The sequence below is a fragment of the Camelus ferus genome, chromosome 9 (assembly GCF_009834535.1).
Source record: "Camelus ferus isolate YT-003-E chromosome 9, BCGSAC_Cfer_1.0, whole genome shotgun sequence".
Lineage (NCBI taxonomy): Eukaryota > Metazoa > Chordata > Mammalia > Artiodactyla > Camelidae > Camelus > Camelus ferus.
This window is the reverse complement of record NC_045704.1, coordinates 9,676,806-9,692,795: the sequence shown is the minus strand read 5'-3', so window position 1 is coordinate 9,692,795 and position 15,990 is coordinate 9,676,806. Positions and strand designations below refer to the sequence as shown.

The 15,990-nt window shown below is 46.5% G+C and overlaps 1 protein-coding gene across 1 annotated transcript; it reads right to left on the bottom strand.

Moving 5' to 3' along the window:
* Positions 1–254: 254 nt before the first annotated feature.
* On the bottom strand, positions 255–15,185 carry LOC102514011 (NACHT, LRR and PYD domains-containing protein 2-like). Its single transcript, XM_032487370.1, is given in 13 exon segments — positions 255–476; positions 479–532; positions 535–647; positions 4,897–5,064; positions 6,558–6,728; positions 7,034–7,204; positions 8,934–8,993; positions 8,995–9,102; positions 11,701–11,814; positions 13,180–14,558; positions 14,560–14,723; positions 14,949–14,995; positions 15,157–15,185. Coding segments are annotated over 13 exon segments (2,709 nt in total). The 3' UTR covers positions 255–345.
* Positions 15,186–15,990: the final 805 nt, after the last annotated feature.

The following is a 15,990-nucleotide window of genomic DNA, read 5'->3' as shown; positions in this document are numbered from 1 at the left end:
GGGGCAGAAAAACAGAAGCGACCCACACAGTCAGGTGCGACCTTTGTCCTATTTTTCCCCAGACCAAGTTCGCCGCGCATACAGCCTACTCCGCTAGCTCCTGGCATGTGAACGGGCACGGCTTCAGACAAAGTGCTTTGCCCTTTATTAGCCTTATAGACATTTTAACATAAAGTGGGTACGTGACTTGTGCAGAATTTAGCAAAAGCCAGAGAGTGGAAACCAGGGCTAAAGTCTGTATTTTGATCCTGTAACTAACGTCTGACAACCTGGTCTTCGTTAACGAGAGGCCTCAGAGATACCAGATGGCCTCCCTCCCGCTTTGGGAGACTTCTCCCAGGGCGCTCAGGACAGGAAGTCACAGCACGAGGACCCGGTGGCTCTGGCATCCTGACACTCGATGGTCAGTGTGGGGCTGCTTTCCTTCACATCCTTCAACAGCCTCTGGATTTCCATGGTTGAGTCGTCTGTCTTCACCTGAGTTTCTTTAAGGGGCCACGATTTTGTTTTAAGGCCTCAAAGAGCACCATCACCCACTCCGCCCCAGGGCGTTCTGGCCCAGGTCCAGAGTCTCCAGGCTCCGCTTGCTGCCGAGAGCAGATGTGAGATCCCAACAACCATAAGGAGTAGTGGAACAGCCCCAGAGCCTTTGAGAAAGAACAGAAACCCACCTGCTTGTCAAGTGAGGTCTTACTGAGAACCGACACGTGGCCAAGCAGACTTACTTGATGGGGACCTAGTAGTGAAGAAATGGAAAATACATACATGTGTTTTCTTCATGGCACTGATTTTAGTGACATCAGGACATGCATTGAAGATGGCATAATGGCACTGGAACAAAACAAACAGGATTAGAATAGATAGGACAGAAGGATCAGGTAGATTTGTGACGGTCAGTGAATTCCTCATTGGAAAGATAATGAGAAAAAGAAAGCAAAGGAAAACGCAGAGTGAACGGTTCTGATATAAAGGGGAAGGAGCCAGTGCAGCTGAAACCCAAGCAAGAGGCAGAGCGGGAAGAGCAGCTCGTCGCTAAGTACAGGGTCCACAGGACCCCGAGAGCGACGGCGAAGCCTTGAGAGTTCACCCGCGGCGATATGAGGAGTGTTGGAGGCTTGAAAGACAAGTGCTGTAGCCTGACCTGCAAGTTGATGATCCCTTGGGGTGCTGGGCTGAGAACCAACGCCAGGAAATCAAGAACCCAAACCTGCAGACTAGTTGGGCGACAAGGCAGTAATCCCTGGGACAGTCAGTGGCTCAGACGGCAGCATTTCAGAGGGTGGGGGGTGAGGCAGACAGTCATCTTCCAGGCATCTGGAAGGAGGTGTCTCCAAATGTTCCGAGTGTGAGGTGTGAAATGATGGAAGGACTAGAAAATCAGAAGCCTGAGAGTCAGGGAGTGACTGGATTGTTTCCTCCTTTCCTTACAGCAGCTTGAGTTAATTACACTCGGTAATACGTAATGTTACCATGGCCTCCAGACACCTCTGCTAGACGATGCCTCTGCCAGGGGAGGACAGAGGGAGGCACCATGTAGGGCAGATACAGCTCACGCCAGCTTATATACACCTAGCGAGCCGACTCAAGCCAGACTGACCCCTCAGCCACGTGCCCGTGACCACCGTACCACGTGCACATCTATCCACACACGGGCTCTCTAACCATCCGTGGGCTGCCCCAGGCACGATGGCAGGCACTGGAAATACAGAAAACAGAGTCAACTTCTCTCTGAAAATTGACGAAGAGTAAATGGATGAACAAAATGTGGTATATCCACACGTGGGATATTGTTTAGCCACATAAGGAAACACACGTGCTACAATGCGGATAAACCTTGAAAGTATTATGCTAACTGAAAGAACCCCTTTATAAAAAGCCACATACAAAATACACAGAATAAGTGAATCTTTAGAAAAAGAAACAAAATCTGTGGTTGCCAGGAACTGAGGGGAATGGAGAATGACCACTTCATAGGTAGAGAGTTTTCCATGTAAGAAGACGAAAAAGTCCTGAAGCTAGACAGTAGCAGCGGCTTCCCAACATTGTACATCTATTAAATGCCACTGAGTTGGACACTCGGTGGTTTATCATTCTATGTTATGTGACTTTCACCTCAGTAAGAAAGTGTTTAAAAATATACAGTTCTAGTGATTAGGCAGGACAATACTGTAAACAATTTACTGTTTGTTACAGAGAACAGGTCATGGCTCAATAGATAAAAGACTTCTGAACCCTCAAGACTAGCTTGTTCTCCCCCATAGTAACCAAGGTGAAAAGTGAGTTCTGGCGGATAGCGCTGCAGATTTCAGGGTCTGCATGCTCTCGTCAAAAAAAAAAAAAAAAAAAAAAAAAGACAATTGAGAACAAAGACCTTGCAGTGGGGAAAAAAAAAACACGAGTGGTTCTAGGAACGGAGAGGCTAGCTGAGTGCTACCCACCAAGGTGAGGAGAAAGCATGCAGTGAAGTTAGGGAGACAGGAAGGGGCTCCATCACAGATGACGGCTGGGACGTGGTAGCAAATATGGACCCACGTGCTCGTCATATAAACATTTGTACAATGAGGCCGGTGAGTTTACAAAGTAATTCACTAAATGCATTAGCTGTGCTGTTATGAGGATAGGTCGTACAGAAGAACCATCCATTCTGAAAGGAAAAGCTTAGATGTCAGAAGTCACAGCTCGTTAATATCACATGGCATCTGAACCATATTCTGATGTCCAAGTCCCTAGTCAATGCCTTTGCTCTGGTGCTGGGCTCTTGTTCAGTGATCCAGAAAGATGAATTCCAACCTGCGGGTACCATGGATTTTCCTCTCAAAGTTCTACTTCAGGGGAGCTCAAATTTGACTGAATGTTAGAATCAACTTGAATATCCTTTAAAAATTCTGATGCCTGAAACACAGACATATGGGTCAATGGAACAGAATAGACAGCCCAGAAATAAACCCACAGACTTACGGTCAACTAATCTTCAACAAAGGAGGCAAAAATATACAATGGAGAAAAGACAGTCTCTTCAGCAAGTGGTGTTGGGAAAACTGGACAGCAGCATGTAAATCAGTGAAGCTAGAACACTCCCTTACACCATACACAAAAATAATCTCAAAATGTCTTAAAGTCTTAAATATAAGACAAGACACAATAAACCTCCTAGAAGAAAATATGGGCAAAACATTCTCTGACATAAATCTTAGCAGTGTTCTCCTAGGGCAGTCTATCCAGGTAATAGAAATAAAAGAAAAAAAAAACACATGGACCTAATTAAACTTACAAGCTTTTGCACAGCAAAGGAAATGATAAGCAAAACAAAATAACAACCTACGGAATGGGAGAAAATATTTGCAAATGATGTGACCGACAAAGGCTTAACTTCCAGAATATGTAAACAGCTCATACAACTTAAGAAAAAACCAAACAACCCAATCCAAAAATACACAGAAGACCTAAACAATCAATTCTCCAATGAAGACGTACAAATGGCCAATAAGCACAAGAAAAAATGCTCAATATCACTAATTATCAGAGAAACGCAAATCAAAACTATGATGAGGTATCACCTCACACCAGTCAGAATGGCCATCATTCAAAAGTCCACAAATGACAAATGCTGGAGAGGCTGTGGAGAAAAGGGACCGTCCTGCACTGCAGGTAGGAATGCAGTTTGGTGCAGCCACTGTGGAAAACAGTATGGAAATTCCTCAAAAAACTAAAAATAGACTTACCCTATGACCCAGCAATCCCACTCTTGGGCATATGTCTGGAGGGAACTCTAATTCAAAAAGATACATGCACCCCAATGTTAATAGACTCTTCACAATAGCCAAGACCTGGAAACAACCTAAATGCCCAGATCAACAGATGACTGGATAAAGAAGATGTGGTATATATATACAATGGAATACCACTCAGCCATAAAAATAGAATAAAACAATGCCATTTGCAGCAACATGGATGGACCTGGAGATCATCACACTAAGTGAAGTACATCAGAGAAAGAAGAATACAATATAATATTACTTATATGTGGGATCTTAAAAAAAAAGACACAAATAAACTTATTTACAGAGACAGACTCACAGACATAGAAAAACTTACGGTTACCAGGAGGGAAAGGGATAAATTGGGAGTTTGAGATTTGCAGATACTAACTACTATATACAAAATAGATAAACAACAAGGTCCTACTGTGCAGCACAGGAAACTCTATTCAATACCTTGCAGGAACCTATAATGAGAAAGACTATGAGAAGGAATACATGTGTGTATGTGTATGGCTGGAGCATGATGCTGTGCACCAGAAATTGACACAACACTGTAAACTGACTAATGCCTGGGTCCATTTCCTCCTAGATTTAGTTCATCTGACCAAGAATTTAAGTTCCCCAAGTACAGCCAAGATGCCAAGATATAAAACAAAACCACCGTATATCCTAGTGTTCTTTCTGCTCAAGGCTGAGGGAAAATTTACATTTATGTGACCCAGATTCTCTTTCCATTAGGGTTCTGGTTGCAAAGTTGGGTACATCAGTGGGATGCATCTGACAGACTTGGAACAGAAAAGTGATTCCTAGCTCACCATCCTGTTGGAGCCACTGCACATCCTGGGGGCAGTACCCACCTGCAGTTCCCTGGGTACGGAGCTGGGGCAGATCCTGTGTCCTGATCCCTGGATCCCAGCAGAAGCAGTGTGCTCCTGAAGCCTACTTCACCAGAAGCCATCCCAGTTTATATCCACTCCCCAAGCCCTCTGGCCGACTCTGTAAGCACCCACTCAAAGTCCGCAAGGGTTTGCTCCTAAAACTGGGCCAGGAGTGATACTATTGCAGTTTATATTCCAAAAATTTCAGAAGATTAAATATTTCTAAAACGTCTTAAAAATGAAGAAGAACTACCTACCCCAGACATTTCAGGTTACAGTTTGGCTTCTTCAGAGCTTCACAGAGAAAACACAATCCAGTGGCCGTGGGGTTGAAACCCAGGCTCAAGCTTGTTAGGCTGGAGTCTCCTTGGAGAAGCTTCACAATATATTTGCAGCCATGTCTTTTTATGTTGCAATGACACCGCCTGCAAGGACAGTCATGTGAAGAGAAGTCTGTCATCCCCCTGTGACACGCGCCCCGTGAGAGCGCGTTGCTTTCAGCACTGTGCCTTTTCAGGCAGGCTTGTGCATAAACACATACACATGGAATGATCATTGTTTCTACCCTACCTAGTGGCAGAGAGTTAAACTGGCCTTTGTCCACCATCTTGTATTATGGACAAGCAGACACACGTCTCCTAAGATGGAGATTTCCCTAGAATGACGGCATATCACATAGGTCCAGGGCTCTGGGCTCAGACAGACCCGAGACTGAATCTGAGGCCTCAGTTATTTCCTGCACAGTTAGGTCACTGGGATGCCATTCTCCTCGTCTTATGTTTTATTTCCAGTCCAGTACTGAATCGTCCTGACATAACTGTGGTACACCAAAAGTCCAACGTTCCAACATCATAGTGGCTGTGTTCCTAATTTAAACACTGTAGACGCTCCTACAAGCTTAGACTTCTACAAATCCTCCAGACCACATAGAGGATGGCCCATGGTACAGTTAGGCAGGTCACCTACGACCCACCTGACAGCCTTGTGCCCCAAGCATGGTGTGACAGCAGCAGGTGGACGTGACCAAGAGCAGGTGGGTGGTAACTGGACGAAAGACGCCATGCTTTGTACTGTGTGAGATTCTAAAATTGTACTTGAACCTACAGAGCTTGGGGAGAGGGGCTAAAGCAAAATCTAAAATTAAGTTTTGAAAGCTTACAAAATGCAGGTTTGGTCAAACACTGACTATGGGTATTTAAAATAATGATCGTTGACAATTCAGTTTACAGAGAGGGCTTCATACCTACTACTCAGATGTGACCATGGGCAAGCAAAGTGGCTAAGCTTTGGTTTTTCTAGTTAGCTAATTAGCAAAACTGAAATAAAGGTAACTATCACATGTGGTTGTAAGGATTAAAAAGATCATTCTTGTAAAATTTAGTAGAGTCCCCAATACACATAAATGCTTAAGCATCAGACATATTCTGTTGTTTAGATGCCCAGATCGACTCTAACTTTAAAACGAGGCAGTCTACGCGGTGACATCATACAAGAAATGTTACATTCTTCTAATGAGTGCTGTTGAGGCAGAAACACGGCCTTCTCCTTGCCTCTATCTGCCACTACAAACTGAGTCCTCGTTTTTCCTTTCCAGTCTTAAACCCGCCCATATAACCCAATTGCTGGAAGAAGTAGGTCATGTGAATTTTCAGGATGTATCCAGAACATCAGACCTGAGAACCAACTGCTTATCTCGAATTCTCAGAATAGGAAGAGGCCAGAAAGTCAACCCTGCTCTTAAAAGACACGCAAACATTTAACATCTGTTTCTACCTGTTCTTTCCCTAATTTCCACCGAGGTCTTGCCGGCTTCATTCAAGTGGCATTATTAAGTGCTCTTGTTTCTGCCCTGCTTGAATCCGGGCGTGTGTACGTCCACACACCGCACACACTGCACACACAGCCAGCAGGGACTTACACCAAAGTCTGTAGTTTACATTCGGGGTAACTCAGTCCCTCACACAGAATTTTCACCCCGCCATCCCCTAGGCTGTTTCTGGCCAAGCACAGGTGGGTCAGCCTCTGGTTGACAATCAAAGCGGAAGACAGCTCCTTACAACAGGCTCCTGTAAGGTGACAGTTTTCCAACCTGCGAAAGTACCACCTAAGTGGTAAGACATTTCCCCCTCAACCTTCTCGGCTGACAGCCCTTCTTGTGAATTTCCCACGCTCTTTATCTCGTGCTGGTGATCAAAGCCTGAAGGACCAGGAATGACAGAAGGGCAGGCAAAATGCATGAGTCATCTGCCTGGGACCAAAATTGGGAACCAGATGTCTGCGTCGGTCAGAAGTCCCAAAGGGGCTGCCCTGTAAGTTCAGCCTCCCCGTCGCTCTTCTCTGTGTGGCCCCAGACCTAAAGCAGAGATGCTCCACGGGAACAAATGAGAGGCTTACGACAACTTCTGGAGGAAGCACGCTGGGTGCCTCAGTGTTGCGCACGGCAACTTGACACCCTCATCCAGGAGCTCACTGGCTGTGAGACCCAGGGATTTCAGGGACTGGGTGATTTTGAGAGCTGAGGAGAAAGCAGCCCACCGCTGAGCAGTGTCAGAATAAGATCCCAACCTGTAGGATTAAATGGGGGCAAGTCTTTCTTCTGGGAGAACAGAGACCATTATCAGCTAACTGTGCTTCCCTAAAGATTGTGACCTTGATTCTCACCTCATTCTACTCTAGTATGTGCCAGACCCGGGCCTGAATTATTAGAGTTGATCTCCTTTACTTCTTCAGACGTCTCCACAGCCATCTGATCAATATCCAGCCTCATCTCTAAGAGGAGAAACCCATAATACAATTCTATGTGAAGTTTCACCAGCATGGCCTGGTAGTGCTCACACTTTGTAAACGATCACTTTCCCCAACCTGGATCTGTCCTCATACCACTTAGATTTAAACATGTGGCTCCCTAGGAAAAAAAAAACTGATGCCTGATACTCAAAAAGTTCAACTTCATAAGTGATTAGGGCATATGCTAATTAAAACAAGGAGCTACCATGTGCCACTCAGGTGGCTAATTCCAAAATTTGTTTGAGTTCGTGTTGCAGGAATGAGAACTGGAAGCTCCTTCTGCTGATGGAAATCTGAACGTGGAGCAGCTGTTTCAGAGAACGCTGAGGCAATCCATTAACCCATTACGCGGGTTCTGAAACTCAGCTGCTCTGGCAGACGTAGATCAGAGTATGCGACCCTTGGACAAGCCTGTCTGAATCATGGCTCTGCCCCTTGATGTGTTCAAAATCTTTACAAGTTACTTAAGCTTTTAAATTTTTCCCCTTATATATACTTTGCGGAGAGACGATACCTTTACGTCAAGCAGACACAGGATACAAGCAATCCGTATACTGTGCCCACTAGAATGTATGTCGTAAGTAAAGTTCGAGTTCTTAAAATTAGCACTTTTCTTTCCTTGGAGCCTAACCTGCAACAAGGATACTATAAATCTATTTAAGTATCTGGAATAAAAGTAGAACATGAAGTGTCTCAAGTCAAGTGAGCAAAAACAGGAGATTCTATACCAGCCGTTTGTCATTCTGGAGCCTGGAATACTGTATCCACTGAGAAGCATCATTTAATCAAACATCATTTATCAAAATGTTAGCATTAATAGATTTTTTTAATTTAATGAAAAGAAGCACTTATCAGAAATTATCCATAATAGTAAGAACTGCCAGCTGTGTCTGGCCCTACAGAAAGCAATTCACATCCCATGTTTCATTCAGTTCTCGAAACCCCAATCTATAGAGGCGGAAACAGCTCAAGATCATATAGGTCATAAATGTCATACCAAAGATCAGGGCTCATTTCCAAATCCCAAAACCTGTGTCGCTAGCTAGTGCCTCAGGTTGCTACTCAACTGGGCAGGCAGAGGGAATGGTACCCCAAAGATGGAGAGCTCCCTGAGGACACAGGAATCTCTCGAACCAGAAAGCTACCAGGAATTAGGACACTTGATGCTTCTACAGCATCACTGAGTGGCCAGTTAAGGTTGATGACTGCTCTGAATCACAGCAGGTCGGCAACAAGCAGCCTGAAGTCCCATGTCCCTAAGCTAGAAGATAACACAAAATTCTGAGTGTTTCTTTGCATTCAGGGCTCATTTTTCACTGCAGAGGACAGAGCTGGCCGGGGAGAGATTACAGGCTGACACACCATCCACACTCTAGTTGAGAATGTTTCCCTGTTTAGTATGGCGTCCAGTAAGAGCGACCACCCTCTTCTTTCTTGTTCATGCAGCAGCACGATGTAGCTCATAGCATCCTTTCGATGCTGAGAACAGCAATGACATGAGATCTACCTCAGACAATGCACGTTACATCTCGAATGTTTCAAGAGCTCACACAGCAGCAGCAGCAGCCTCATCACTGTGGACACTGCCTTCCAGGACCAAGTCTGTCAGAGGCTTCTTACCAACGAAAGCCAGGCGGAAGTCCCGATAGGCGTCGGCAGGGGAGGTGTTTTTAATCCTAGGGAAAATAGGAAGGGGTTCCATCCTGGGTGTTGCAGATGGCTGGTGCTGTGAACACCAAGCGGGAATGAGAAGTCACCAGTCAAGACAGAGCCGGGGAGAGGTCTAGGAAGCTGCCTTGAAGGACAAGCCAATGGAGTGATAGCTGGAGAGAAGAAAAGGACAGACTCCTAATGGAAGTAGCATATGGCGATGGGCGGGAGATGGAACTGGATGGTCAAGGGCCTGACACACCTTTGTCTTGTACGCTCATGTTGGTCTTCAGAGGAAACATCCCCATGTTTGTTTTTTTTTTTTTTTGAAACAAAACTTGCCACCCCAAAATTTCTCTTTGGCATGCAGACTATTTCAAGCTGAAAACGATCAAGACCAAAAATACCCAGGACGAACTTTGACCTTCCCGCTAACTTCCTGAGGAACTCGGAGGGGCCGCCCCAGGAGTAGGGCTACCACCACAGGTACCCGCAAAGAGTACGGGCTGGTGTGACGGGGGGGGGGACTCGGCAGGGCCTGGAGAGCAGACTCCACTCTGGGTCCCACTGTCTCTGCAGGGCCAAACTTTTTTTTTTTTTTTTTAACCAAACGTTTGCTTTTCCATCTCCATGTGAATTGCTTTCCCTTTTGAAGTTCCAAACCAAACCACTGCCCCAACATCCTCTTTTGTCTTTAGTTGAAGACGGCATTTTATGCGAGGATTTCAGCCTTTTGAGGAAGGAACTCAGGCATTCTGGGTCTCTCCTGTGTACACATGTTATTAAACTTTTGATTTTCTCACGTCAATTGAATTCTTAGGCCAGCCAGAAGAACCCAGAAGTGTAGAGGAAAATGTCTTCCTCCCACACAATGTTATATTCTTTATTTCTTTCAACATTCAGTTCACATACAACTTTCCCTGCTCCTCAATGCCTGACTTTCTAGTAAGAATAAATCACTTCCTACCATATCCCCATGCATTTGCGTTTCCACAAAGTGGTTTTCATTTAGGCGACAGGAAGTTAGGGTTTGAAAGTTAAGAAACTACAGACTCCTTGAAGGTATGGACCATTAAGAGCTGTTTTTGGTGTTTATTTCCCCAATATCTATCATGTCTGTAGAATTTTAAATGGAATTGAAAAAATCTTTAAGTGGAATAGAACACTTAAGTGGATTAGATTTTCTCTAATCAAACTCTGGTCTTCAAGGAATAATTCAGTATAAAAAAAAAATTTCCCAGGACCCGATTGTACCATCTTCTTCAGAATAAGACTCAGTAAACCTCATGTTACACAATAATGAAGCTAATCATGTTTTCCTCTGTATATAGTAAGAACTGACTGGAGAAAGGACTTTTTTTAGGGCCTCTTTTTAAAGCATGTTTAATCCACCCTAATTTGAGATAAAAATCATTACCTGCATTACTGCCTCTCCCACTACACTCTTATGTCAGACCTTCATTTTCACTTGTATTTTTAGAACTTCTTAAACTAGCTTTTATCTGGTACCTCCAAACCTGGCAACTCATCTCCCTGTTGTGAAATACTTTTCTCCCTAAACACACACTTGGTCTTACAACCCTTGACCCTTCATTTTTGGATAATGAACCTTCCCTGTGGCTCATTCAGAAGAAGTTTCAAAGTTCAGTTTCAGGACAGAGAGAGCCGGCATACAGGGGGTGCTCCTGCTCAGAGCTCCTGCCTGCAACTTCAGTCAAGGGAAACAACAACCAAAAACAAATAGGACTACATCAAACTAAAAAGCTTTTGCACACCGAAGGAAACCAACCAAGTGACAAAGCAATCCACTGACTGGGAGAAGACATTTGCAAATGATATGTCCAATAAGGGGTTAATACCCAAACTAGAGAACTCATACAACTCAATATCAAAAAATAAATAATCCAATTTAAAAATGGGCAGAGGATCTAAATAGGCATCGTTCAAAAGACACACAGATGGCCAAAAGGCACATGAAAAGATGCTCAACATCACTAATTATCAGGGAAATGCAAATCAAAACCACAACGAGACATCACCTCACCTGACAGAATGGCCACTGTCAAAAGAACACGTGTTGGTTTAAAAGGATGTGCTAGTGCTCACCTGCCCATGTGACCCACATCTCGATTTTCTTCTGCCACAACCTACCTTACTCAGACTAAATTTCTCAGTCTGTTCCACACACCAATTATAAATGCTCCATCAACACATTGTTATTCATGTATTTGAAACTTTGATCTCTGGAATATTTCTGCAATTCCTGCCCAGGTCTCCTAACACGCATGTGACTGTTTTCCATAGGCTGAGTTTCGAATGTGCCCCTTAGCAGACGTTACAGAAACATCCAAGCTCTTGGCCAGATTTCATAACATGACTTAATGTAGTATGATTCCAACGCACCCCACAGTCGATGCTGTCAAATATCCAAACTCTGTCAGATTTCATGAAAATGACTCAAACATAAAACAGGATTCTCCCACTAGACACATTTAAGGATAGCAACCATTTCATTTCTTCGTATTCTGAGCACCTGGCTGGCTGGAGCCTGGTCGGGCATTCAAATACAGCTCCCACATGAAAGTGCTTTGGGGATCACCGTCGCAGGACTGGCTTCTCCTTACACGACTTTCTGGAGATGACAGGTGACACGGGTTATCTGCTCGCAAAGAATCCTCACCGAGGACTAACTCAGGAAACTTTCTCTCACATCCAGAAACTTCAGATTCTTGTTTGAACTGAACACAGAGCAGAGATCCTGCCCGGAAATGAAGAGAGTGATGGTCGTGCTGTGACCGAGGAGGAAGGAGAGACAAGAGCACCTGTGAAAAGGACATACGGGAAAAGTGCCAAGAGCTGGCAGGCTGTCCTGAAAAGGGAACCGTCAGCAAAATGAACTGAAGGAAAAGGCCACCTGCTGAATGGGAGACAATGTTTGCACATCCTATGTCTGATAAGGGGTGAATAGTCAAAACATATAGAAAATTCGTACAACTCAATAGAAAAAAAATGGATTAAAAAAGTAGGCAGAGGAACCTGAATAGACATTTTTCCAAAGGAGATAAACAAACGGCCAACAGGCCCATGAAAGGGTGTTTAGTATCACTAATCAGGGCTATGAAAATCAACACCACAATGAGACATCACTTCACAGCTCTTATTAGAATGGCTATTATCGACAAGACAAGAAAAACCAAATGTTAGCCAGGGTGTGGAGAACAGGGCACCCTTGTGTACTGTTGGTGGGAATGCAAATTGGTGCAGCCACTATGAAAAACAGTATGGAGGGTCCTCAAACAATTAAAAACAGAGCTATCATATGATCCAGCTATCTCACTTCTGAGTATTTATCTGAAGAAAACAAAATCACTATCTGGTAAAGATATGTGAACCCCATGTTCATTGCAGCATTATTTACAATAACCAAGATATGGAAACAATCGAAATGTCCATTGATGGATGAATCGTTAAAGAAAATGTGGTACATGCACAATGGAATATTACTCAGCTATAAAAAAGAGGGAAATCCTGCCATTTGCAACAGCATGGATGGACTTTGAGGGTGTTATGCTAAGTGAAACAAGTCAGATGAAGAAAGACAATTACTATATAATCTTACTTACATGTGGGATCTTTTAAAAAATAAAAGCTCATAGATGCAGAAAACAGACTGGAACAGGTTGGTGGTTGCCAGAGGTTGAAGGGGGACAGGAACAAATGGGTGAGGTAATCTAAAGTTACAAACATCCAGTTATAAGATAACTAAGTCCTGAGATGGAATGTACAGCACAGTGACTACAGTTTAAAACAAAAGTTTTGAAAGACTTGGTAGGGAGGGAAATTATATGAAATGTCTAGAGTGTCCGGAGCCCCTTTCCCACATGAAAACTGTAACACTAAACACTAAAACAAAGTAAGCTTCCAAAGCCTCCGTTCCTAATCTAAACATCACGTTTCCCATCTTCAGTGGTGAGCTGCAGGAAGAAATTTCAGCAATAAGAAAAGTCTGACCCTAAGACACAGAGAGTATGAAACTGTCCTCTTCCGAACAGAGCATGGGATGAGGCTAAAGATGGAAAAATTAGTGAAAAGGGAGTTCTTACCTCTCAACCTGAGTGTCTGGCTTCAGCGCAGTATCGTTCTCCAGGAATATCCCCTTGTCCACCTGCAGTGAAACTTTCTCCAAGTTTTGACAACGTTTAAGGCAGAAAGAAGACTGCATCATTTCAGATGTACTTGTCAAGTGAATAGAAATCTCCTTGACCTGGGCCACTGCCTCCTTCACAAGCTGCTCGTCCTGAGACTCGTAGAGACAGTACAAAACCTCCTTCGTGTCCGCCCTTGAGGAGCAGGCTTTATTCCCGTCGGACACTGATCTGCATTTCAGTAACTCCCGCTTGACCTCTGTTGACACTTGGCAGCCAAAGACCGTCTCCAGCGCCTTGGCTCCCTTCTCCCCGGGGAGGCCAAATAAGAAGCACCCCACCTGGGTCAGGGCGGGGCTCTTCAGCCTTTCTTCCCCGGACAGCAGCTGCTGAACATCCCCAATGTCCCAGCTGGGGCTGCTCTCGTCCTCCTCCTCCTCCTCCTCCTCCTCGTCCTCCGCCTCCAAAGCACAGAACGCGGCGGCAGGAAGCTGCTGGACGCTGAGGCGGACGAAGGAACAGCAGCCCCCGTGGTCTTGGCTCTCCTGCAGACCATTCCTGTCCAGGAGGGGCCGCAGGGCGGCCTCCCCCACCCCAAGCCTCCGGAGCTCCTGCCCGCCAAACACAGACGTCTGCGCCCAGGCGCCCTGGGCAGCCAGGGGGCCCGCGGCCCGCAGCGCCGCCGGGAGGCCGCGCCCGGGGCGGCGGCGGAGGAGCGGCAGGCGCGCGGCGGCGGAGGAGCCGCAGGCGCGGGAGGCGGCCGGGCGCGCGCAGACGGGCCCGCACGCGGCGGGCGCCGCGCCCACGCGGAGCAGGCCGGCGCCGCCCCCCAGCGGGTCCGGAGCTCGCGCGGCGCGGGCCTCGTCTGCCGGGCGCTGCGGGAAACGCGCCTTCCTGTCCGGCCCCGAGAGCCCCTCGACCTCCGCGAGGAGCGGCTGCTCAGCCAAGAGCCGGGGCTGCCGCGGGGCCCCCGCGCGCGTGGTGGCCGGCAGCGCGGCCCTGGGAGCCCCCTGCCGCGTCGGCGGGCGCCCCAGCGGGACGGGCGCCGGCTGCCGCCGCCGCCGCTCCCCGGCGCCGCTCAGCCCGTCAGAGCCGTCGGCGAGGCGCGGGGCTCTCCGCGCCCGGGCGAGCGCCTCCGGGCCGGCGCCGCGCGGAGCCGGGCGGCCCTCGGCCGGCAGCTCTGCAAGCGTGCGCGCGCCCCCGCGGCCGAGCGCCCCGCAGCGCAGGCGGGAGGCGGGGCCCGAGGTCTCCGCCGCGCTGTCCCGCGGCCAGTCCAGCATCGGCCGCTCTGCCAGCGTGGTTCTGCCAGCGCCCGCGGGACCGTGCTGCACCATCGTTGAGTGGCGTTACCTGGATGGGGGTTTGGGGATTCAAGACGGATACCAACCTCTGGCTTCTCTGGGTGATGCTGTAGTAAAGATCACCACCATCTCCTGGCCAAAATACATTCTTCCAGAGAGAAGAAAATTTCTCCATTGTGTTTCCCTCTCTCTCCTCTTCACCTTTATGGTAAAGAATGGAAGAGAGCTGGGGTGCCAGTGGTTATACTCAGCTGGAAGACGCACATTGTAAAGGACCAGTGTCAGGGAGGAATGTGTGTTCTTCTGCCCTTTTAAGTTCTTCTGGCTGGTCTAAGAATTAAATTCACATGAGACAGACTAACAGGAGAAAAGTCAAACAAAAGCTTAACATATATAAGACAGAGACCCAGGAAGACAGGAACTCACCAGTATGGATGAAGCCCTCACCATGAATCCCATCTTCAGCTAAAACGCTAGAGAATGTTGAGGGGCGTGGTCTGGGACTTCACAAGGGAGCAAGGAAATACACACTGAGATGCAGAAGCAAGTGTTCAATAGACATGTTTTGGGGCCACGCAGAGACAAGGAGGCACAGAGTGGACTCTGAGCTGTAGGTCCTACTGCGTTCTCCCACCACATGTAGCCCACGTTCTCCGCAGACATCTCCGGTGGCAGCTCTGTCTTTTAGGTAGCTAAGGCGAAGTCAGTTTCTTCCGGAGTCTTCTGGGCCTTGACTCTTTTCAGCTTGAAATAATCTGCACGCCAAAGAGACATTTTGGGGTGGCAAATTTTGCTCCTCTACACCACAAATGAGGAATCCAAGAAGAGGAAAATGATCTTGCCCACTATCAAACACTGAACTTGTACCCCTAAGACAGGAGCTCTCCACCTGGGTTTCTCTAACCTCTGAGTCTCCTGTGCCTCTCCCAGCTTTGGGCTCTCTAGTCTTTGCACTGCATACACTTTGTTAAATCCATGTGGATGAAAGCTTGACCCACAGGGTTGTTTGTGCTTCCTAGATGAGACATTATTGTAGATAAAGAGAATTTTAAGTATTCTTGAGCCTACTTTATTTTTATCATGGTAAAATATACATAAAATATTTAACCACTTTGGGGGTGGTGGTGGGAGGTAGTTAGGTTTACTTATTTATTTTTTTTGGAGGAGGTACTGGGGATTGAACCCAGGACCTTGTGCATGCTAAGCATGCGCTCTACCACTTGAGCTACACCCTCCCCACCCAGTTTAACCATTTTAACATGTACAATTCAGTGGTATTGAAAACATTCACAGTGTTATGCAACCATCACCACTATTTACTTCCAAGACTTTCATCTTCCCAAACAGCCCAGACCCATTGAGCAATTGCTCCCCATCTCCCCCTTCCCCAGCCCCTGGCCATCACTAATCTGCATTCTGTCTTGGTGGCTTTATCTATTTGGGACATTTCATGGAAATGGAATTATCA